Consider the following 25,550-nt stretch of genomic DNA (forward strand, 5'->3'; position numbering starts at 1 on the left):
CAGCAGTCTGAATATCCATAAATAATTCAGTTAATGAAGCTGAGTGGACAGTTGTTTTGGACAAGTGTGTGATTGATATGGCTGGATCAGGAAAGCAAATGGACTCCTTATCCTTAAGATGGGGAGATAGGGTGTTGCAAAAAAAGCAAAAACAAAAAAAATCCCAGAAATACAAATTTAATGGGACAGAACAGTTCCAGCTTTCTCTTAAACCAAGTTTTGGATGGTCGCCACATAACTTATGAAAGTACAGAGTCAAAAACAACTCCTAACATATGTATCACTGCTGGAGATGCTGGCTTGTGGACCAAAGGTTTAGCTTGTATGTAATGTAATATTGTTTTTTATAATTATTTTAGATTTTTAGTGATTGGGAGAAACACACTCCCTAGTCTCTCTCATACCAGAACTGAAAGCACTTACTTCGTAGAGCTCAACGTGCCAAAAGTCTCCTTCCAGAAATAGTGACCCGATTACTCAAGAAAATCTGCAGACTGTGTTCTGGCACATGAAATGCCTTACAACAAGGTCTGTGGATTTTTTTTGACCTGCTGTTTTTTTTTCCTTTGCTCTTTTTGCTGCAATTACTAAAATGTCTTAAACACGTCGCTTCACTGTATTTTACTATCCCAATGCAATCAATGCTCGTGAGCTTCTTGCGTTGTCAGCACCTGTGATGCACTGTGTGTATTATGTTCACTCTGAGACCTCTCTGGCCACAATATTTGTAGGTCAGTAAGGCAGGTGTAATGATGACAGAGGATAATGCTGGAGATACTTAAACCAGAGCTTGCTGAAACCCAAGCTTAGTCATTGATTAACTACAGCATCACCAAGAAAGACTTTAGGACCGATCGTTTCCAAAAAACACACAGAAATACCTCTACTCATGGGATCCAAACAGTCGATGAAATGCACCAGGGACTGGCTAAAAATGGGAGTGCATCAGTCCATGTTAAGAGATTCTCTTTATTTGGGTTATTCTACATGCAGTGAGGTCAGCAGCAGCAAGGTGAACAGCACTAAGTGTGACTAGGGAGAAGGGGGGGGGGTGGACTCTGAATAGATAATCCATGTGTAAACGCAGGGAACGTCCTGTGAGGTGCTGGACTGACACACAGTGGATGCCGCAGCAGATGGCTGTTGTTTGGATCCGTGGCATAACAGGGCTCAGGTGTGTGCCCAAGAGCTTCCTACCAACTCTGAATATCCATGGAAGAAGAGGCAGTGAGGGTGAAACGCTGGCCTTAGGTGATGTCAGAAAGCAGCAACTTAAAACACAGTGTGTGCAGACTCAGGCATGGGTCTTTGGACAAGAACACTAAGCCTTTGAGAGATGTTCATGTGGTCTTATGTTTATCAGCTCAGCAGAGCAGCAGGCCAAATGTTTTATTTCGCATACTGTTTAATGGTTTGATTCGATTTCAATGACCTGCCCATCTGTGTGTATTGAAAGCCTCCCATAGACAGGAACCAAAGCCGTAATGCTGCAGAACTCTAAAGAAACGAAAAATGTTCAGTGTGTCTGAAGGACATTTTAGAATTATGACATGTAAAAACCTTACAAAATGTTACAGCAGCTCACGCCTACTGATTTTTTTTTATCAATATAAAGCATGCTGTAACCACAGACCAACCAAACAAGACTCATTTATACAGTTTTTACTTTATGTTCTTTCAGTTGTGTTGCTTTGTTTTTTGTGATTCTTTGTCTTTTCCTGCTTTTACATCTCTTTTTTGGCAATCTCAGAAGCTGCTGTTTTGTCACTGCAATCTATAAACGTTATGCAACGACTGGAAATACATTCATGAAAATAATACATTTGTGGGAGGACTGCGAAATGGTAGAAACAATACATTATGTAACATACATAGCTGTCAAGTGACTGAGAATCTAGTCCATGAATCAGATGGTTTCTGACTTGGTTAAAGTCATTGCATGTGTGCAGTGAACATAAGTGTGTTTAATAGAAGTGAGAGAGAGAGAGTCACAGGTCCCTCAGTGGCCTGGAACTCCCACATGATGGTGATTTAATGTTGGAAGAGCTGTCCTTTTTGAGCGTCAGTGAAACGTCTCACAAGATTTGTGCAAACAGACAATATGGAGGATTATCCTCCACTTTGTGTTCCCACATGTGGATACAGCTGAAAGACAACAGGAGTAATCTGAACAACAACTCCTAAATCAATAGTGTTTATCTATCAAATGCAGATCTATGTGTGTGTACTGTTGCTTCACATTAAGATTTATATCAGTGGCAATCCTCATTCACATTCAGGCATAAATGTTAAAGATAAAGAAGAAAACCTGCTTTATTTCCAAGCTGTCCAGCAGCAGAGATTCACTTCAGCTCAAATGAAGTGTGAGGGTTGAAGTTTTAGTTAATTGATTTATTCTTGGATCACAGTGTTGCAGGTTTTTCATGAGCTCTCTGTTTCTGCGTTTTCTCGGTTTCCACCGTTTTATAGACTCGGTTTTGAATTCTAAATCCCAGCGCAAAGCCCATCCTCACACACCAGCAGCTGGACTCCCCCCTCCCTCCTCTTCCTCTGTACAAGCCGAGCCCACTCCCTCCTCTTCAGGCAACCAATGAGTTTCGGCTGAGAAAAAAAAATCAAGCAGCGCGTTTATGGGAGCGGATTAAACAAGTGAGAGTAAAGAACAAGGACAGGTAGGAAGTGAGTTGCTTCTCTTGTTGTTTCTTGTCTTGGCTGTGAGTGGATTGTTTTTGGATGTTTCTGTTCTTTTTAAAATCAGCTGCAGAGTTAAGATGAGCCTGTAATGTAAAATAACGATGTTATCAACTATTCATTTTAATTACGATGCTTTGTGTCTTATAATTAGAACAGCCAGAGCTCATTTTGCCACCGGAACTATAGCGCTGGGTTTGCACAGATTACAGATTTCAGTTCATTTACTGTGATGAATTATTAACTACCCGTTTAGCAACGTTTCTTACATCGCCTTCATGCAAGTTGTTGGGTTAAATTGACAGCCTGGGCGTACGTGTTGCTTTTGTACATAGAAGTTTTGATTCATAAGCTGCACTGCCTGGTATTTGACAGCTTTAGCAGCTGTGTGGAGTTAAGTTTGAGGCTTTTTAAGCTGACATGTGCTTCAACAAAACAAACAGACAAGCGGCGGGCGCTGTCCCTGGTGCTGAAAGCCAAAGGCGCAGCGGATGCGCTTGTTCGTTTGTCTCCCTGTGATGTGACAGTAAATGATTGCTGTGGAAGAAATTCAGCCTCCGCCCTGTATACTTTCACCTCTTCTTTTATTTAAAGCAGGGACAACAATTATGCAAATTCACATTGCTCAAGGACACTTCAGCAGGGCGGATGCTCTGACAAATCAAAGTCCTTACTTGGCTTTATGTCCTTAATCTGGCCAATAAATGAGCTCAGCAAGGATCCCCTTTTTTATTGCTGATGGTTAACCATTACTGATTAAAAGAAAAGGAGGAATATATGCCAAACCTTAGCCTGTTTGCTTTCTTACATTGCAAACGTACACATTTATGTGTGATTTTACATAGAATTTTGTCCTTAACATTGGAGTTTAAGTGAATGTGATCATCTTAAATTAATCTTTGCAGGAATCTAGACTCCCTAAAAGCACAGCCTTGCTGCCACCTTCATGTCCTGTCTCTTGTCATTACCGAGGTGAGATGATATTCTTTACAAGGGGATAGCTCTGACAGGCAGCCATAACAGCTCAGGTTCCCTTTGGCCCCTCGTGGGACTCAACAAGAATCTCTGTTTCTGTGACATCTGCACCAAGTCCAAAGGGCCTGTCTCCTGAGTGTGCTGAGGCTTTACTGAGATCCATCAACTGAGGTTTTTACACCACCACCACATATTGCTTCGCTGATTGGCAGCTCCTCTCACACTGAGCCAGGATGAATGATGTGCAGGAAGCCACCTCCCCTGCGACCAGCCTCAGCGGTCCTGCTACCTGTGTCTCCAAAGTAGAGCTGCGCGTGTCCTGCAAAGCTCTGCTGGACCGAGACACGCTGAATAAGTCGGACCCCTGTGTCATACTTATGGTACAGACCAATGGACAGTGGACAGAGGTGAGGCCATCTTTTTTCTTTTTTTTTGTTACAACCTGACATGTGCATTTGAGTCTTTTGCAACATCTCCCCAGTCAGCACTGTTACAGACAGCGGTGTGTTACTTTTGAAATTCCATGTCATTAACCACATTATTTAATATGGAAAAGAATCGTGCCTTGACTCACACATGAAGAAGAGTTGTTCAAAAAGGACCCTGAGGTGATGTTGTTAAATGATTGCACAGAAAGGTTTCAAGTGTCTGTGGCCGAGGTTTCAAATATAACACCAGCGATGTGTGATATGTGAGAAATCAGGCTTGCAACACACATTTTTTGACCATTTTGGATCATGGCTTACACAACAGCTGTCTGGTTCAAAATTAAACATGTCAAATAGAGTGTACATTTGCCGTCAGCTCTGTCTGTCGCCCACAATTCACAAATTTATGAACAAATTGCCCTGAAGGTTGGTAATAATCTGTGTTGAATTGTGTTCCAGCTGAAAAATGTTTACTTTCTTGGATTGTTCCCAGAGCTGATTTGGAATGGAGACAGCATGTCTCTCATTTCCCTGTTAATTAAGTCATTTAGCTCACGAGGTAAAGCCAAAACACAGGTCTCCATTAAGTAGAGGACGTGTTAAAGTGTGGTTGTGGATAACTAATTATATAGATTTTTTCCCCCCTGCAACTCGTCTATGAAAAAGCTCTTGTTTCAGGGAGATCATAATTAACTGTAACTCTGCCAGACTCCTGCCACATGGGAGCCATTTGTTGAAGATGCTCACTGTAATGTTTGAGTTGTATGCACGTGGAACCTCTGGAAACTATTTTTAGTCAGGAATGATTAACATTCCTTGGCTGACAGCTTTCTTGTTTTTTTTTATTATATGAAACGACTGACCTGGGTTCAACAAAGCATGAATGTATGAAGGGCTATTTTTAGCACCACATGTTAACTGGCACACACTACAGTATATCTATCTATCTATCTATCTATCTATCTATCTATCTATCTATCTATCTATCTATCTATCTATCTATCTATCTATCTATCTATCTATCTATCTATCTGTCTGATTGTCTGTCTATCTGAGTCTTGACAGGCATGACAGTGTACATCCTCTACTGTCAAACCCTTCAGTTCTAGGAGGAGCCATTGCTTTTGCAAATTGTTTACTTACGTCAACATCTGAGTAAGAAGCAGAGCCCACTCACAGTCCCCTGTCTCTTTTTGTTGAGCTCATGCTGTGTGGTCCCAGTGACTAGTTGAACTGCTCTTGTTTCATTATTACCTTATTTCACCAGCTGTTCAGAAGCAGGGTTGAGATGACAAGTCCATTTTCAGATTTGTCTCCTTTATCAGGTAAACTGGACTCTACATGCTTTTGTGACAGTGAACTAATTTCCCAACACGATCCTTCTGTTGTTTGTTATCTAAACGGAGCTACATGGGCTTGTTATAATAAAGCTACATGGTCGACCTACCTAATTACAGGAATTAATCTCCCATGAGTTCTCTTTATAGCCCTGGCCCAAGATCAACAACAAACAGGCGTCACAGACTTCAGCACAACGTATCCTACGTAAATTAGCTTTCATCAACAAACAGACTCATCCCAAATCTGTCCATCCAGATGGCATGAAGAGAGAAAGAGGAGGAAAGACAGAAGAGTAAAGAGAAACAGGGGTAAATGAGGCTGAGAAGGACAGTAAGCTGGTAGTTCTTTTCCCTTGTGTCAATGTTTGCCTGCCTATAATGGAAACAATAGAGCAACAGGCTCTATGGATTATTGTGATTATTGATACTGCTAGCCAGATAAGTCTAGTTATTTATCAAGAGACGTGACAAAGACCAAAGTTTGTTTTTTCCAAGTGTGATCTCGTCTTTTTGCTCAAGCAAATTGAACATTACATACAAAGCTGAATTACAAAACAATGGGAAGAAAATACAAGGCTGCAAATTTGGCTCTTTGTGGTTTTACAGTGCACAGACTGTTTTACTGAAAATGCAGATGCTTCCATGCAGGTGGTTTTTTGTGTGTGTTTTGGTTGCTTTAGAGGGAGCAATCAGTGCAAACAAGCACACTGTTACAGTATTCTGAGTCATCACATTTCTATTCCAGTGTTGCTTCTAGCATAGTAATGTCCCCATTTGTAGGGAAAAAGGAGCCAGTGAATGGTATTAAAAATAATCAGTTATGTTTTATAAGTCAGAAAGGTCACTGTGTGTGAAAAAGAGATGTGCTAGCTAGAGGAAGAATGGCCATAAACTTTGACAAAGTGTACGAGTAAAAACGTCTTTGTAAAAAGCTGAAATGCTGTAATGGATTGAATTTTAATAATGACTTCTCATCATACTCGCATTGTAGGAGGGCACATCTTCTTGCCTGCACCTAACTGTGATAAAGTTAACTCATCATTCATTGTGTCCAACATTATGATTTACAATCGCAGTATTTAAAGGAAGCCTTATATAAGATATTACTCCTACAGATATCTTGACAGTATCATTGTTCAGCACAGAGTGATTGAAAAGTGTGGACTAAGGAGATTCATTATACAGCTCTTGTTACATGCACATCCAGTTCCTGCAGTTATCCACTAGTTTAGAATCAATGGCTTAACACCCTAGAAGGTCCACGGAGACGTGGTGGAAACAATAGACAAGTCCACACCTCCTCACAGCATGGTGGAAAAGAAATCAAATGTGGGAGAGACACACTGGAAGGTGCCTCTTTGGATGTGGAAGAGGTGGAAGCTGACGAAAGGAATGCTCTTCCACCAGGAAAACACTCCTGTGTGACTCCCTCTGGGATCTCAGGCATCACCTAAAAATAAAGTGTTTCTTTCATGTAACATGTAGCATGGATGTTTTCTCAACACTGAGATTAAATTATCCTCTTGATGGGTCATAATGACATTTGACCTTCTCTATATATACATATATGCTGGTGTTTCTCAAATATGCTGCAACTTATATTCCCTGTAAAATGACATAGAATATTATGATAGATGAAAACAAATATGTTTTTAATAACATGTCTTGTTGTGTCTATTTTTAGCTGGACAGGACAGAAGTCATCAAGAGCAACCTGCACCCAGTATTTGGAAAGGTCTTCTCGCTAGATTATTACTTTGAGGAGGTCCAGAAGCTGCGATTTGAAGTCTATGACATCCATGGCACTCACAGCATTGGAACCCGTGACGATGATTTTCTGGGAGGGGTGGAGTGCACTCTTGGCCAGGTAGGCAGATGCTACTGTCAAAATATACTGTACTCACATATTTGTGCCCTAAAAACAGATTAATCAGCATAAAAGAACTGAAACAAATATGATATTGGTAGTAAATATACCAGGTGCTGTATGTTTGCTGTGTTCAGTGGTGGAGTGGAGTGTATGACTCAGAGCCCTGCATGCTAGCCTTTACTGCTGTAGTGCTGAAGGCCATCTTTGTGTTTATCTTGCTCTTTGTTCAGATTGTGGCCCAGAAGAAGATGGTGAAGCCTTTGTTGCTGAAGTACGGGAAATATGCTGGCAAATCCACCATTACAGTAGGTTTTTTTTTACTTTATGCTCATGACCTTACTGCCTTTGCTGAATGAAATTGTCTGGATTGCTGGACATCAAGAAAATGGAAGAGCTGAGAGAAATAATGGAGGGCAACTCAATGGGTAGTTGCATTAAGCATAGCAGTTGTGCAGCTATAATAGACTTACATTCTGTTATTCTGTGCTATTCTAAATATTTTCAGGTTTTTTTTGTTTTGCTCTTTGTTTTGACCAGCCTGACTATATAGACTGAATAGAATAGAATAGAATAGAATGGAATAGAAATCGTAAAAGTTAAACCTTGTTTGGGAGTGACACTTGCTAAGCACACTAATAGACACACAAAGAAACAATAACAAGGAACCTATAAGAAATGATGCATGGATAAGAAATCATTTCTGATGAGCAAGTGAAGGGCTGTTGGTTCATTAACCACCATCTTACAGTTAACAAGCCAGTGCTCGTAGCATATTAAAGACAAGCTTAATCATGCACTCTTTAGTGTTTTGGAAAGCCGCCTCCTCCTCTAATGAATTTATGGCAAACACAATGCTGCATGGCCTCTTGTTGACTGTCAGCACTGTTATTGTTGTATCTGCACCTCCCTTTATGTGCACAAAGAGCATAAAGTTCTTCATTTCTCCTCACTCTGCATACAGAAATGACCTGCTGCGATATTTGAACCCAGGCTCCCTGCATGGAGCTAGAAAAGCTAAAGACAAACTCATCCATTATAAATCTATATTGTTTAATCTCTTGCCAGAATTTATATAGACCAGGGCTAACAGTGAAGACCTTTCCAAGGTCTTTGAGATAATGGCAACACTTCACACAAGATAATTTACATTCATTGGAGATACCCAGATCTGTTATTCGTTGTTCTATATAGGTCATGTCATGGCGCTCAATGGTCTCCTGTGATGGTGACCAGCCATCCAGGGTGGGGATCTTCTTCCAGGCAGGTCATGTTTTAACTCTCCCTCCTCTTCTGCTGGCCCCATGTTCTTGTGGGCCCTTGAGATGGAGACAGTGGATTTATTTTCTTAGACTTGTAATTTTTACCTGAAAGAGAAATACCAAAAAAAAAGTTATTCATTTCAAACTTTCTACTTAATTGCGAGAAGCGATGACAGTTATACACGAGGCTTCTGTGCCTCACGGGGAAAACATACATTTAACCATGACAATGCCTGATCCTTGTCCTAATCATTAAAAATCTTTATTCTAACTGTGATCCTCCAACCGTAAATGCCCCGAGTTTTAGGAAGTAAACCTCAGCTGTAATAAGGATAGAAATGTAAGAGCACACACAGAGACGCCTTCTGTCTGCACCTTTTTACAAAGATTCCTTACAAGCTCTCGGTACTTGTCAGGACAGGCTGTCTGATTACCTGCAGTGCCGGTCATCACTGTGGAGCGCTGTCTAGCTCTGGCCATCCTTGCTGTACATCTGCTGTGCTGGGAGTTTGATGTAAGGTTTCTGCAGAGCAGATAGCGAACCTCTCTGTTCTGGTGCTCTGTGAGTGGGCCAAATGGCACAGAGGGAGCTGCAGAGGTTCCTCTGCAATTCTTAAAAAACAGCATTTTAAACTTTTTTCATTTCAAGTAACACACAAGTTGAAAGAAAGAAAACAGCAGCCAGTCAGATAAACAGCTGTTCTGAAACTTTAATCCTGCATGTGGTATCTTTATACCCATAAAAGGTTAACTTCACAAGTTGAGACAATAGCCTTTGACAGTGGGGACCACCAGTTAACGGCTAATGGGTCTCTCCACTCTCTGTGTAGTGTGTAGGAAAACTGAAATATTACAAAATGTGTTTATTTAGAGAGGACTTAGAGTCAGGTTTGTGATTTAAATGATTACCATCTTCGAGCAGGGCAACCTTACAAAAATTCAGCTTTTCAATCAGGGCTTTAGTCCAAATTCTGATCTTTTCTTGCACCTAACCAGGTAGTTGTGCTCTGAAAAGGAAACCCTGTGTGACTAAACCCTCCAATCTCCTCATTTCCTTTCTGTGTTGCCTTTGTCCTAACAACCATTTAGTTCAAAGGCACAACACCAGTTAAATATACATATTAAAAGCCAATACTTCTTAACATTAATCACAGAAAACCCAACACCAAAGTGTTACAGATAAATCCAATTTTCTTTCAGGTGCATGCTGAGGAAATTTCTGGCAACAATGGATATGTGGAGCTTTCATTCTGTGCCAAGAAGCTCGATGATAAGGTGAGAGGAGCAGACGCTTTCCATGGAAACACCAATATAGATGTTGTATTTGATGTGGATCTCCTGAGGTCATGATCCTGGATGCTGTATGCATATACAGCATATGGGCTGAACGTGAGATGTGTGTCGAATTTGTATAGTTCCACTTGGAGGCTGGATATTACTGACCTTAGCAGCTCCTGGTCTCTCACTGTCAGACTCTGCTGAAGGCATATTTCAATCAAAAAGACAGCGGGAGCTTACATCCAGTTACAACTCAGACGTCATACCATGCTCTCAGGAACAAATCTTTGATTGGAAACTCATAGGTTGTTCTTGATTTCTGAGTTAAATTCCAAGGAAAAAAACCCATATGTCCAATATTTATTTTTGAAACGGCAGTTTGAAATTTTACAGCTGCTCAGACAGTAAAATTGAACCAGGCTATTAAGTACACAGGAGCATCTATAGGGAAAAATCCTTGTTATAGAGTACATATTTTGCTCCTGATACGTGGTCTGTATATCCAGCAGGGAGTACTGAGTTTCTGTTAAATTTTGGTGGATCCACCTACTAGCTATGTTTAATTGGTACTTAAGATGTCTATGCATCAAAAAATCTGGGCCATTCCAAATATTTATGTGAATTTATGAATACCACACACTGTATTTTACACTCATGTAGAGGATAGTGAATTTGATTACATGCACTTTAAGTCTGGTTAGACATATAGTAATTCTTATTAATGCATATTACAGTAGGATACAGAGGAGAATGAGAGGGTTTAATGTTTCTAAAATAACTAAGAAATCAGATTCTGATTGAATGTTTCGTGAAGTTGAATACATATTTTAACCATGCAAATTCGCTATGACAGACCCCCTTTGCATGTACCAATTTATATAATGAGAGCAACAGATGATGACTGAAGCAGCAAACTGTTTCTAATTAGCTGCTTGTCAGCCAGATCTCCCTCAACCTGCCGAAACATTGAAAGGTCATCAGAACACAGACATTGGCGAACGGAAAGATTAATCATTAGATGTGATGGATTGCAGTAAGTCCTAATGATTAACATTACTGTTATTGTTGGCCTCAGATTGAATTTTGACATGCGTGTCTCACCAGTCCATGGTGCTGGCTAGTGGTTGCCATGGCAACAAAGATAGGATGCTAACAGCTCCCTTTTGCTCCTATCCCTCAGGAGATGTATCTGGCTAATGTGGCGGGAAATGCATCCTTAACTGTCTCTTTCAGTGTACACACACTTCCCCCACCACATCCTTCTCACCCACCCAACTGACACAGTCACCCACGACACAGAGCCAGGCACACACAACATGCACACAGTAATTATTTGTTTTTCTCCCTGAAGAATCAATTGACCCAAGTAATCAATGTTGCTTGTGCTCCCAGACACCTATACTTGAGACTCAGCAGATAATTTGAGGCTACCACAAATAATCATAAAGGAGGCATTATGGTATTTACTGACAGTGATGATGTACATTTGTTGAATGGATGATGTTAATAAAAACCCATTGCTGGAAGGATTTCAGATGCATTTTGCACAGTGAAAGTCACGGAGTGCGAATAAAAGCTTAAATTCTCTGCCAGTGAACTTTAAATATTGTTTGAAAAAAACCAATAAAGATATTTCAGAGCTGCACACAAGTCTGTATGGAAGGAAATAGTGAGTCAATATGGCTATTTGTTCAGAATAAGGTCAGTAATTAAGTGAAAAAAATTTAAATATCTAGAGTGTGATTGCTCTGCACACTAATAACGAAGGAATGGAGTTCAAAGCTTGTAAAATATTCTTAAATCTTGTCCCAAAATTCCCCCAAGTCGTGCTGTAACAGTGCGTGTCTCCTTGACCTTTAATCACAGAGATAATTACCTCCTCCTGCAATCAGCAATGGTAAATCTGCGTCTTTACCTATTTGGTCAAATCTTTGTTTCCTCATATGAGTCAGTCAGACAAGCTTGCATGTACTGAAATAAATCAAATATTGAGATATATTGTGCGTGTATATATATGTATATATATATATATATATATATATATATACACACACAATATATCTCCAACTGGACTCTCTGAAGATGTTCATCGGCAGAAATGATGAAGCCACTCAGGGGGGAAACATCCTCAGAAGAAGCAATGAGTCCACTTGACTCGACTTAAACTATTGGACATAAGATGTATTGTGCGTATGTCCACATTTCATCACAGTATTTTGTAGCTTACAGGAGTTAGAAGAAACATGTCATATTCACAGCTTTCTTTGAGGGACCATTCTCTTTCAGAGACAGCAGGTAGTGGTTTCATTTTCTCTCTTTCTGCAGGATCTCTTCAGCAAGTCAGACCCCTTTTTGGAAATATACCGAATCAATGATGATGAAACCGAACAGCTTGTGCACAGAACTGAGGTGACCTCGCCATGTTCCCTCTCCAGTTTCACCAGAAGCTGTTAGTGCATTAGTAGCACTTTGCTTCACATGTAATGCGTTCCTACTCCAACAGGTGATTAAAAACAACCTGAATCCAGTGTGGGAGCCCTTCAAAGTGTCACTCATTTCCCTGTGCAGCTGTGATGAAGACCGGAAGCTTAAGGTAAGAGGCGATGACTCAGAATCAAACATGTGAACTGAAAATTTGAGAGGTAAATATCACTATACTATACACATGCAGGCACACGTATAAACAGCGTTTTTTTTGTGTGTGTCACAGTGCCTCGTGTGGGATTATGACTCCAGGGGAAAGCACGACTTTATCGGCGAGTTCTACGCCACTTTCAGGGAAATGCAGAAAATTTCCAGTGGAAATAAGGTCAGTAAATGGAGAGGTGGAGCAGAGCGGGGGAGAGACAGACTGTTTCATCTGTTTCCAATGTGCTTCTCATTTGACTCTGCTGAAATCCATCACAGATGAAACAAACGTCAGGGCGCTTTTATAATCTCCAAAATGCAATAACTTGTTGCTTCTGTTTTTTTGTGTCTGTAACTTGCTTTTGTTTAAGGTGTCGTGGGATTGTGTGAACCCCAAGTACAAACAGAAGAAGAGAAACTATAAAAATTCAGGAGTTGTCATTCTCTCTGACCTTAAGGTAAAGATTGTACTGCAGAAACACGTCGCATTTATCAGAACAGACAAACTGAGATCTGTTTATACTAATGACATTTTTATCTTCTGCTGCTTAACATGGTACATCACAGCATTTTTTCATCCTTTACAGTCAACAGATTTGTTTGACTTAATTCTGTTTTAATGACCAGATGCTTCTGTCAGCATAGCCCAGCACTGAACATCCCACCCAGACATCACTTCTGAGGTTTTGCCTGAATGTTCTTTTTTTTCTTGCAGCTCCACAGAGTGTACTCCTTCTTAGATTACATCATGGGTGGATGCCAAATTCACTTCACGGTAAATTGAGCAGTCTTTGTTTAGTGATGCTTCACTATCATTGAGCCTTAATTACTACACCTAATTTATTGAATTACCTCCCACATAATCTACATATTCCAAGCAACACAGTGATCAAACCATTTCGTTATGTTTTCTTGATACCTTGATGGTGTTTTCTGTCTGTGTTCACACTTTGTTTTCTTGTTATGGGTATCTTCATAGAATAACATCCAAACTTATTCCATCATTGCCCGTTGGTCTGCCCTCTGCAGGGCTCATTCTCACTCTCTGGCTGAATTACTGAAGCAATGAATATTAATCATGAGCACGGCTGTGGTAGATTCAGTTCATCTTTGTTATAACAGCTAGCTGCTTAGATCTACAGTGATAAGGAGCTGCAGCAGCTTCAGTCTATGTGGGTGTAATAATATGCAAGCTCTTACCTCCGATCCTACATTTTCAACCACTATGAGGCATATTTTAGGCTCCTGCACTGATAATGGTTTAAAAAGTCTTGTGCAAAAAGATTGATTCTAATATATTGTTCATGTTGCACACTCTTCTGCCAGGTTGCCATTGACTTCACGGCCTCCAATGGAGACCCGAGAAACAGCTGCTCATTGCACTACATCAACCCATACCAGCCCAACGAATACCTGAAGGCTCTGATAGCAGTGGGGGAGATCTGTCAAGACTATGATAGGTTTGTCAATTTTTTTTTGCTCCTTGCAACAAGGCAGTTTTCTGCCTACAGGGATTGTCAAAGTCTCCTGTTGTGAACTAGAGCTGCATGCATGTCATTTGAGTGGAAGCTTTCACATGGAAACAAGCAACTCCATCTGAACCACAGTGAAAAGACTGTAATGGCACTGAGTGGAGGGGAACCCTGCTGGTTATTAAGTTTCTGACCACCAGCTGACCCTAAGCTCTTTTTTCTTCACATTGACAAATACTTTGAGTTTCCAGCTCCCGGTAATAGTTCAGTTACAGGCCTCATTTGCAGCTGGTAATCCACTCTGATCTGTGTTAAACCTCCTCTTCAGTAATGGATGAGAAAACTGTTTGTACCTGGTAAAATTAGAGCAAGCAAATTTGGCCTCTACTGGCATTATTAATGCATGAGACTAATCTGGGGCTGAAGCTGGAACTTGGTTACAGCTGCCACGGACACTGACATGAAAAATGTGTGCATGTCTTTATGTTTTAGTTCTATCCATGCTTCTATCTGTCTAAATTATCAGCCACAGACATTAAATCAGGATAACTCATCAGTGACTGATTTCTTAGAAACATGGTAGTTTATCTCCAAACTATTGTAGCATAGCACATTTGGGAAATAATAAATACTCCAGTGCATTAATATTAAGAACTGCACCGCATGTAATAAGGATTTATTTCTTTTAAAAATGCATGGATTTTATTGATCTACAGTGGCTTACCTACACAAGCTCCAACACTTTCAAGTCAATCATGTTATTGTACATTCTTGTGACTCTATATGTGGCTGTTCACGTTATATCTAAGCAAACAGATGAAAAACAGATTTCAAGTGGAAGTGGAGGACTTCTGGCGTTGAGAAGGAGAGAGTTTAAAGGGTAAACGTGTCCATGGTCATGGGTGTGGCCAGGAAGAGTGCCTGTTATTTTATTTATGTCACAATACACCAATGAATGAGGGCATTTGGTTAAAATTTGGTCTGGTGAGACTACAGGTAGAGGACGAGCATGCACAGCAAGGAATCTGCTGCTGTGCTGTGTGCAGCATGTATATGTGATCATTTTCCTCGTTCACAGTGGCGGCTGCATGTGCTTCCTCCCGTGGATAACTCAATGATACAGTTTCCTCTCTGCATCTGTTGCAGCTACCGGTCCTCCTTCTTAGCTTGCAGAGGCTCATTACCCTGAACTACACTCGAACACATGCAGAGATAGGGGCTGACACCAGGATAGCAGACACTTCAAAAAGAAGTGGGAGGCATTATGGCTGGAGAAATAACAGTGCTGTTTGGAATCGACAGAAGAGCCTGTAGATGTTTCCTGTGAGAAATCGTGTTACTGTAAAAGTACATAATGGTTGAATTGATTTTCATGTTTTTAAAATAAATGTTTAATCTGCTTAAAAAACAAATGGCGTCTAAAAACATATTGTAGGAAGTTATGCAGGTACAGAACTTTCTAATTAATGAACACTATTTATAATATGATCTGTTTCGGAGACCCTCTCATCTGTCGAAACTAAGCCAGATGAGGATTAACACTCTGACTCCTGATTTATGCTGATCCTCCTATTGAATATCAGGGGAGCACTGTCTGTGGCTAATTATAGTATCCTAGAGATAGCAGTGGAGAAACTGAAAACACTGCCTGAACGCTAGTTCAGTTCATCCTTATGGCTTCATCATTTTCATGTTGACATACACACAACAGCATCATACATGGAAACATACCTCAGGGCGAACACTGACTGCGAGTGTGGGCGGTCCTTCCCTCTCAAGCTGGAATTGTTTTTGAGGTGTAAAATGTGGGCAAGCAAACCTTTTAGCCTTTAGTGAATATAGGTGATGTGGGATTTTAGAGTCCTTGCAGAGGAGTGCATTGCAGGAGATGGAGTGACTAGCTTTTGTCTGTGTGGGTTGAGGCTCGTTTACCTCGCTGAGAGGGCTGTTACACTGGGCACATTTCCCTGTGGCTCCTTACATGTGCTGACAGAGTGAGAAAACAAGGACCACCATGCGCTTCACAGCATAATTCATGTGATGAAAATGATTTGTCAGTAGTCTTCAATGTCCTCCTGTCTTGGCTGGTGCCATGCCATATCTCATGCATCTATTATGTTTGATCTCTTTTGTTAATGTTTGCAAATTGCACTATAGATATCTATTCATTAAGGCACCAAGGGCAAATTTACAAAAGCATTGCTCTAGGGGTCATGATAATGAGTTCTGCATGTTCGTGTTGTTAACAATAACAAGAATATAATATCATACATATTAAAATTGGCAAAGCTTGAATAACTCCCTTCGTATTAAAATATTTTCATTTCTGCACATCGCTTGATGTGAAACCAATATAATACCAAAAACATAATTTGTTTTTTTTCCCTATTATTTTGCATTGATACAGCACGCCTCGGTGTGTTGAAAGGTCACAATGGTGGGAGTAAAGGCCTGTATTCAGTGCATTGGCGTTATTTTGATAAAAATGGATAAAACTTCTGTTGAAAATATGCAAATGTTGAAGGTGAGTTTTGAGCTTTTCATCCTGTTGTATCAGTTGCAACACATATTGAAAAAAGGAAAAGCCATTCATTTTAGTGGAACATTGTTACTGGAGCGTGTTCATATCTGGACGGAGTACAGCACATTAGCTAGAGCATGTGGAGAGGTTGGACTCATTCATATGTTTTATTTATTTATTATTGTGTGCCTGGAACATTGAATAATGGTGGCAACCAAATGTGCTCAAAATGTTCCATGTACCATATTCAGTCTTTCTAACTGCGCTGTTTGAAGGAGCTGAATGTGTTGCGCTGAAAGCTTCTGAGAAAAGAGAGACATACTCTTTTTTTTCCTCCTTCAAAGTCCTTGAGGAGCAGTCTCACAGAAAAATGTGCTATAGCTATGTTTGCCACAGCTACAAATGTAATAGTTTCATAATAGAAACCTAAAAAAATATGAGATATATTTTGTCGGAGGTGCACTTAAATCTTTCTCAATCAACCAAACTAAAAATGAATTGGGATAATTAATTTATAAAACAACTACTTCTTGACAAACTCAAGTTGCTTTGGTCAAAAATCCACAGTGGAGAGTTACATCATCTCGTCCACAGCCATCAGAATTAATAAACATTTCTGATAACTGTGCCTCAAAGCCAAATTATTCACCACAAGTGGCTCTCCAATCAACGCTTGTCTTCACACCAAATAATTCAACACTCCCTGAGACTGGAAATGATGCTCTGTGTGTGTACCCTTTGAGTCACCCACACCATGTAAGTGCAGAATAAATTGATTAAAGATAATCATCTGAACATATTTGTGCCCAAAAAAAGATTCTGATCGACACCCGTGCTGCAGAATTTGGAGCCATTTCGTCACAAAGGCATGAAAAGTCCAGATAACAGAAGTAGCAATTAGAGAAAGCTAACTGTAGAAAAAACAATCACTGATGCGACTGAAAACAAGACAGCTCTGCTGATTATCCCGAATGCAGTAAATTCTAATATATTACAGCAAACACATTGGGTTATCTGTTTATACAGCATGTAGGGATTTACTGTAAAAAAAACAAAAAAAACGTAAACTTGCAGGTTAAAGTCAAAACAATCCACATTCCACAGTGTAACCTGCTGCGTCCTTTGATACTGCCTGGAACAATGGGTGAAATGGGTACCAAGGATATAAAAACAAAGGTAAAACTGTTTGACTTTCAGTAGGCTACATTTTGTGTTGCATTTTATTGATTGAATGCTAGAGGTAAATGTTCCACACCGTGTTTCATCGAAATAATCACGTGGGCTACGTTTGAACATCGCTGCCCAGTGTATTTACTCATACAGTACTGCGAGCACTCCAACATGTGTTGTTGTCAGCAGCCGAGAAGGTGTGGAGTACAGGGTTAGGTATTATTTTGATGCCAGAGACAAACAGCAGCTTCTCTCAAGAGGACAAATAATGCGTGAGTTTTGAGCTCTATGAAGTGTTTTATTGTGGGACTCGTGTCAGAAAGCAGTGAACAAAAGGGCAGCCCGTTTTTGTTATAGGAATTTGTAAGGGTACTTGTTTTGTGCCTAAATCAGTAGTATCTGGCAAATAAAATGGGATTTCAGACACAAAATTCATTTTGTAATTTATACCAAACTGAGCACTGTGGCCTTTGACTGTCTGAGCACACAACCCAGCATTTTAGAGTCTCCCAGTGTAATATCTGCCCTTACCTCAATGGTACAATGAAAACTGGAAAGATTAAAGACTGAGAGGGGCTCTTTGAACAGGTGCAGCCACTGGCTGCAGGGACAGATATCAAACTGTAATTCAAGCTTTTAACACGTTATGAAATGCAAACAAGCCATCAATATTTTTTAGATCGCTGTCAGAAGCTACCCCAGATTAAACTGCAGTCACTCTAATTTACCTCTGATTCATTTGCTTGTCATTTCAGTGACAAACGTTTTTCAGCTTTGGGGTTTGGTGCCAGAATCCCTCCAAATTATGAGGTAAGTGTTCTGCTCTGCTCTCCATGTTTTGTTTTTTAGCCTGAACTGCTCTTTTTACTATTCCAGACACTAACCTTTCCCTCTTGTGGACAGTGTAACGCATGCTGTATATTACTGAAGCCTGGTATTATCCACTACCCTTTGCGTTAAGCCATCCGGCTTCCATGACCTATTTTATAACACAATTTGTCATTCTGTCAAAATTTCACATTTAAAACTAATTACTGGGTGTATTTTTATTCATAAGCCCCTTGTCCTAAAATATCAACTTGTCTTGAGAAAATATCATGTTCAGAAGCCCCAGAGTGTTGATGCTGAATTTACATAGGGATTTGTGAGTGTTAGAGCATTTGTTTAAGCAAATTGGACTTTGAGAACCAAAAGCCTTCAGTGAGTCTGAATAGCGCCCTGGGGAGACATATGACATGTGACGAGACACAACACACACCACATAATGTGTCAGTGTGAAACTCTAATAATTAGCATTTCAATCACGCAAGTATATGTGACTTACTAAATACAAACTAGTAATTTTTGAATTTACCATGACAATGGCTGCCATGCAGGAGTCACATTTACTTTGCTGTGTGCTGTTTCTATACTGTAGTGGTAGGAGGTGCAGACGAATGTTAATGTAGTCATTACACCTGTGAACTCACAGGTCATGGGCTTTATTGCACAAGGTGTACAAGTTTGATGCCTCATGGCTCTTGTATCCTTAATTATGCAGTATTCTAATGTGATCATTCAAAGTGTGTAATTGAAAAGGACAGGTTGTATTAAGCTCACATCAAATTTTGTCTTTGACCTGCAGTGCTATTTATCCATCTGCAGTGCTCTGGTTTGCATGTACTGGCTGTAGATATTGTGGCTTCTCTCCACTATAATGACTGCTCAGATTCATGGTGCTTTAGGAAAGAACAATTTAATGAGGAACTATTTTCCCCCAAACTACATTTGAAAAGCAAAAGTGGTCACTTTAAGCTCTGTAGGTTTTCTTGGAACAGAGTTATGATTTCTGGGATCCAAGGCTAAGTTTTAAAAATGTTTTTTTAAGGCAATAATGCTCAGCCTCTGTCATTGTGTGGTGTTTGTTTCCTATGTTGTTTATGCTGAGTAGATTAGAATACAAAATTGAATACAGCAGCAGGAAAAGCATGGGTGAGTCTAATAACATTACCAATGCTTGATGTGTCTCTGTGAACCAGCTTGTACAGTACCGGAGTAAGACATCTGCATCATCTAAGTGGCGGATGTGCCATTATTAATATTATCAGTTACACCTGTGTGTTTCCTGCTTCATTATGTCAAAAGGTTTGCTGTAGAACAAGCCTGCAGATCTTTTGCTGTGGTTATCCATGTTTTCAAATTTTATACAGCTTATTACATCTTCCTATGAGAAGACAGAATGCAGGTTGTTAATCACATTAACAAAAATTATGACTTAAAAAAATAATTGCCAGCTGGAGAAGAGTCAGTTGTCAGTGATCTGGCTGACAGTTGGTGCTCGCAAGAAAAAAATACATGTTTTGTATGGGAGGAGGAATGAAGAAGGGGATTTTATTTATGCCAATGAAACAGCTTTGAGAAAAAGAAATCTATCTGACATTTGGGTGGCCAGAATGGACCGGATAAAAGGAGAGGGGTTGGAGCATTTAGCCGGTGTTTCTTTACTGTGAAGTAAAGAACAGATGAGATAAATAAGACAGTTTTATCTGATGTTTGAAAAGTGTATTTTTTACTGTAGTTTCCTAATCCTCAGTAGTTCCCATCTGGATTTCTGGTTGACAGCCATCACCACTGTGGACTTGTAGCCTGAAGCACTGCCCAGTAAAATCTTGTTGATTTTCTTTAGTAGCTGTCTCCAGAGATTAGCATATTATGTCCCTCTGTTCCAGGTGCTCTGGGTGTTTCTTTGAAAGAGTTGAACTCAAACTCTATCTGTTTTTAGGTATCTTATTATTCAGCAAAAAAAGCGGGAAAGATATACCCCTGACATGCGCTGTTGAATTTTCTTCTCATCAAGCCAAAGAGGTTTTGACACCCCATAAGCTTCTCGTTCAGCTGATCATTATTTCACTATGCTGTAGGAGGAACATCTTCCATTAGAGTTGTCACCATGTCCTCATAAATAAGTCTTTCTTCCTTTTGCAATGAAATGAACAATCTCCCTTCAAGAATGTAGAAACGGTGAACATTTTAAAAAAAAAAGGTTAGCAATTCTAAACATGCCATTTTAATACAACATGGAAGTTATGAAAAAGGATGCATAAAGACGTTTGTTGGTGGGGAAGGTTTATCTTGAAAACCCCACATCAACAGTGTTTTATAATTTCCTCTACCTTCATTCACAGGTGTCCCATGACTTTGCCATTAATTTCAACCCTGAAGATGATGAATGTGAAGGTACGAGCAGGTTTTGGACATAAGATTACCAGAGGGGTGTATCTCTATGCTGATGATGCCACAATTAACATCTAAAATCTCAGATTATCTCAGATTGTCTTTATAAAATCCAGCACAAAGATAGGAAATGCTCTCCTCTGAGTGAGTTTAAACATGTGTAACTGTCTCACTGGTTTTCAACTCAAGATTCATAGTGTGTACTTGATTTAGTTTAACTGTATTTGAAGTAGTGAGTCTTTTAATTGTGTGAAACAACATGATCAGACTACATACAATTCTTTGCTAGACTGTAGTGATCAAATGATCTGAGTGTACCTTTTACTTCGCTGTCACTTGCTGACAAGTGTTGATAACTCTGTTCATGTTTGATTCATTTTAACTTGTGCTCTGTTTGATCAGGGATCCAAGGAGTCGTTGAGGCGTACCAGAATTGCCTTCCTAAGATCCAGTTGTACGGTCCCACCAATGTTTCTCCCATCATTAACAGAATAGCCAAACTGGCAGCAGGCGATGGCAACATTAAGGATGCATCTGTGAGTTCTCCTTTATTCTCTTTAGGAAATGTATGGACGTAATATAGCCTTCATTGTTGCCTCCCACGTGTTCCCTGAGTGAACAGCCTCTGCTTCACCTCACTCCTTATAGTAATGATGCCCTACGGCAAAAAATAGGAGCGCCTTGTTATACAGTGAATTACCAACATTTTAATTTATGGATTGACGGCTGCATTGATGCCACAGATTTTCAACATATTTTTGTATCACAGACATTGTGTGTCAGGAATAACTTCATATACTGTACTTGAAAGTAAGTTAGTAGTAGAGTTTTGCTTATTCTTTCTGGATACACGTTTTTATCTGTGTTATCTGATATCACTGGCATTCTGCACTAAGGTATTACATCACTGTAATTGCACTGACCTTCATTTTATTTTTCTCGATAGTAGCTGGCCATCTTTTGATCCGTAGCAGAGTCAGGGTACTACAAACAACCCACTCATGGGGCCAAATTAAAATGCTCATATTGTGCCATGTTTATATTTGTGTTACTTTCTACTTACATAATCACATTTGAAATGAATGTCACGCATGGATACAAATGAGCTCTGTGCTGCTGCCATATGGTTTATTGGCTTTTGTCTGCTCAGTCAAGGCTGTTAAATCATCCAAAAAGTATAAAGGTAATCCTCCAGATGACAGCACTTACACTAACAGGTGTTGCTTGCTATAGCTACATATTGGTGTTGAAATGTGTTATTTACATAGGAATTCACACTGAAAGCCCTGGTCTTGTTGCAGCGGTACCACATCCTGCTCATCCTGACGGATGGTGTGGTGACAGACATGGCGGACACGCGTGAAGCCATTGTGAGAGCCTCTTATCAGCCTCTCTCCATTATTATTGTCGGTGTGGGCAACGCAGACTTCACAGACATGCAGATTTTGGATGGAGATGATGGAGTCCTCCGCTCACCAAAGGGCGAGCCGGTCCTCAGAGACATTGTGCAATTTGTGCCCTTCAGAGACTTCAAAACGGTCAGTTATTTTCTCTCCATCTGTCAATCTTCACTTGTTGACTTTAAGCTTGCCTTTCAACCCCACTGCATCTGACTGCTGTGTCAAGGATGCTCATGAACATTAAGGCGTTCTTTCTCTATAATGTGCCTGACTCTTTTCATTTGAAAGAGTAAACAGGCAGCTTTCGCTGGTTTTGCCAGTGCTGCAGATGGGCACCATGGACTGGAGGAGATCCAGAAATTTGCTCACACAAGATTGGACTTTTAATGTTTCCACATGCAGTCAGCTACATTTTGGTTGTACAATTACACAATCTGGTGTGGATTATAGGTCCCATATGCTACAGAATGACATTCTCCAGTGTGTAAATATTTATACAGATGCAGGAGTAGAGAAACGTAAAAAATGCACATTCCTCCGAGGACAGAACAAGGAGGCCTCATACACTTTTTGATCTTTAATTTGTCCCAAATTTACTACAGTTAACCTGACTATCAACTGAAACAGTCACCTGCATTTTTGAGAAACAAGATTGAAAAGCAAAGCAGCGTGTCCACACTGCTCATAAATGACAGCGAACCGAGACATATTGATGTTGCACACTCACGTATATGAGTCACTTGATTTACTGCCTTAATACTTTTACATAGTTTCAAAATGTTCATGTTCATTTTCATAAATTTGGATCAGACTCTTAAAGTCAATTTATCCATCCAGTCTCTGATATTTACTGAGCAGTTAGGAACGTCTGTGAACAACGTACCCCATGCATGCTTCTGTTACTTGTTTTATGCATACACTAAATCACTAAGACAAATTCCGTAATGTGAAACCTCTTCGCTTACATGGCAATAAACATAATTCCGATTCTGTAATGCATTCACTGTGAGACGTGTTATTAATTTTCATGGATCTCTTGGGATTAAGGCATAGATGTCCGACACTGACATACCTTTTTTAATTTGCCTAAAAGACGTAAAGTATTCACCCTGAACATGAAAAGTTTTGCTTAAAAAAAACAATATTTAAACATTTTCTTGACAGCCCTGTTCTCTGTCTCTGTTTGCAGGCTTCACCTGCAGCCCTGGCCAAATGTGTTCTGGCAGAGGTGCCCAAGCAAGTAGTAGAGTACTACAGCCATAAGGCCATCTGCCCTATGTGTCCTATGCGGGACTTACACACCCCCATCCTCAGCCCAGTCGCTACCACCCCGACAGAATAACCACCCATCCTGTGTTCCTGTGACCGAGCTATGAGCGCTGCGACAGACTGAGAGAGGGAATGAGGATGCATGCCTCACTGCTATGGAAAAGAACTGAAGAGAAAAACCTTCTAAACGTGTTGTTACTCATTTATTTCATTCTATCACTAAACAAAGTGTTTACATAAGGACAGTACTACAGGGATCAGTGGGTTACTTTTCTTTGCTCAGTGTGGATTGAGCACTTCAGCCTGGCTGTGCAAATTTGCCATCCAGCTGTTACAGCATCATGGGTCCTGGAGCGATCATGGAGGTTTTATGTTCTCTCTCTTTTATGCATGCAGGCCAATCCCTCAGTGCTGAACCATTGATCGGATGCAGGCCTTTTAGTCCTTATTGCCCATAAAATTCAGCTTCTCAGCTCTACCACCTTTTTGTATGTTCTAATCATTTTGTTACTGTACAGACAAAAGCAGTTGCTTTAATTAGCCAATACTAAATTAGATCAAAGGAGTCACAGGGATTCTGCATTTCTATGACCTTCCCTTGTAAATTAAAGTCCATCTGGTGGCAAAATTGGCTTTATTTTAAATTTAATCAACACCCCATGTCCAATTTTTATTGTAGTATATACTTTGATGTTATCTGATCTATTGGTAAAAGTGCACCAGCTGTTGTCAACAGATCAAACGTTGCCCTGATTGCAAGAATGCGAAGGACACCGCTCTTCATGAGTAAATTTCAGCACAGTGCGGCGTGTGGTTGGCAGGTTGCCTGATTTGTGTATACTGTGTGAAACAAAATGTCTTAATAACACTATTTAACCAATTTCCAGGCACTGCAAATCAGGACAGCACTGGAAATATGTTTGTGAAATGCTGAGTGACATACTAACTTCAACAGTTTGCGATATTTGCTGTAGCTTCAGCTCTTTGTGTGCTTTTTCATTTATAGCAGAGAGCTAAAACGTAGCAGCAAGTCAGACAATATGGTCAGGCCAACAGACGGCGAACAGGTTAAAGTGGAAGATGTGTTTTGGTTGCTCTAAGAAAAGGGCTACCTTTTTAAGGGCAAATATGAACAAAGCTGGGATAACACTTTCTCAAAAGTGATGAGCACTGATTGCTTCCTATTTTTGGTCTTTTGTCAAGTGGCTATGGTGTACGCTGTGGAAAAATCACACTTCATGTCAGGCGAATCGTTTCTCTCTGAATCGTATTGTTGTCATCCTGGTCATCATGCAGGTCGTGCTCTTCGTGTTTTTGCAGTAAAATCTCATTTTGTCATTTTCTTTTTGCTGCCTTTTATATGCACTATAAATCTACTCGATCTTTTATATGAAATTTTACTAGTGAGAATTTTTGATTAAATTAAATCACAAAGCCTATCATGGTTAGTGCTAACCACAGTCATACCCATTATGTTTACAGCTCCATAACACATTCTATAAAATCATTTTACAGAGTTTCCTCAGCATCAATCGAACTAAAGGACAGCTTCCTAAAAGTAACTATTTATTTAAATTAAATATATGTTCTATAGAGTTTTACAATATTCATCTTATTCACAAATCTTTAACCTTCAATTTTAAAAAATATTAAAAGATATCTTCTTGGAATTTATGTGAGGAGCCTTGACACCTCAACAGCAAATGATTCAGCAAGAAAATATATCTAAAATACAAATTGATTCTTTTTATTAATTAAATTAAAACAGTTTAAATAAAATACAAAAACCCTGTACTAAATACGCAGTAGTATACTTTGCTGTTATTTCTCGCTTCTCCCGCACAATGTACATTTAAAACTGTTCAAAATGTTTTACATTCAAAGTCTATAAGTCAAAAATCTGCTTAAACTAGGACCCATGTGTAGTTTTATTGAGGACTAATCACACAACTGTCCCTTTAAATGCAAAGGATGAACACATTGCCTCCGTAGATACCTACAGTATATCCACCCCAAACCACACATGTTAATCTGAC

At 39.8% G+C, this 25,550-nt stretch overlaps 1 protein-coding gene across 3 annotated transcripts; it reads left to right on the forward strand.

Annotated features, from left to right (window-relative positions):
- The first annotated feature begins 2,655 nt into the window (after positions 1 to 2,655).
- cpne7 (copine VII) lies at positions 2,656 to 23,587 on the forward strand. Of its 3 annotated transcripts, none has more exons than XM_028401414.1 (17): positions 2,656 to 2,672; positions 3,597 to 3,663; positions 3,782 to 4,073; positions 7,119 to 7,301; positions 7,535 to 7,609; positions 9,764 to 9,838; positions 12,167 to 12,250; positions 12,345 to 12,434; positions 12,552 to 12,650; positions 12,841 to 12,927; positions 13,185 to 13,244; positions 13,796 to 13,929; positions 18,388 to 18,442; positions 20,797 to 20,848; positions 21,248 to 21,381; positions 22,147 to 22,383; positions 23,435 to 23,587. In XM_028401414.1, exons 3-17 carry the CDS (start codon positions 3,900 to 3,902, stop codon positions 23,585 to 23,587), a joined length of 1,692 nt encoding a protein of 563 aa, XP_028257215.1. In that variant the 5' UTR covers positions 2,656 to 2,672; positions 3,597 to 3,663; positions 3,782 to 3,899. The 3 variants fall into 3 exon arrangements, with proteins under 3 accessions (XP_028257215.1, XP_028257218.1, XP_028257217.1); XM_028401417.1 differs by having other exon boundaries at positions 2,662 to 2,679; XM_028401416.1 differs by having other exon boundaries at positions 2,667 to 2,679; positions 3,597 to 4,073.
- Positions 23,588 to 25,550: the final 1,963 nt, after the last annotated feature.

Source organism: Parambassis ranga, chromosome 3 (genome assembly GCF_900634625.1).
Source record: "Parambassis ranga chromosome 3, fParRan2.1, whole genome shotgun sequence".
NCBI lineage: Eukaryota > Metazoa > Chordata > Actinopteri > Ambassidae > Parambassis > Parambassis ranga.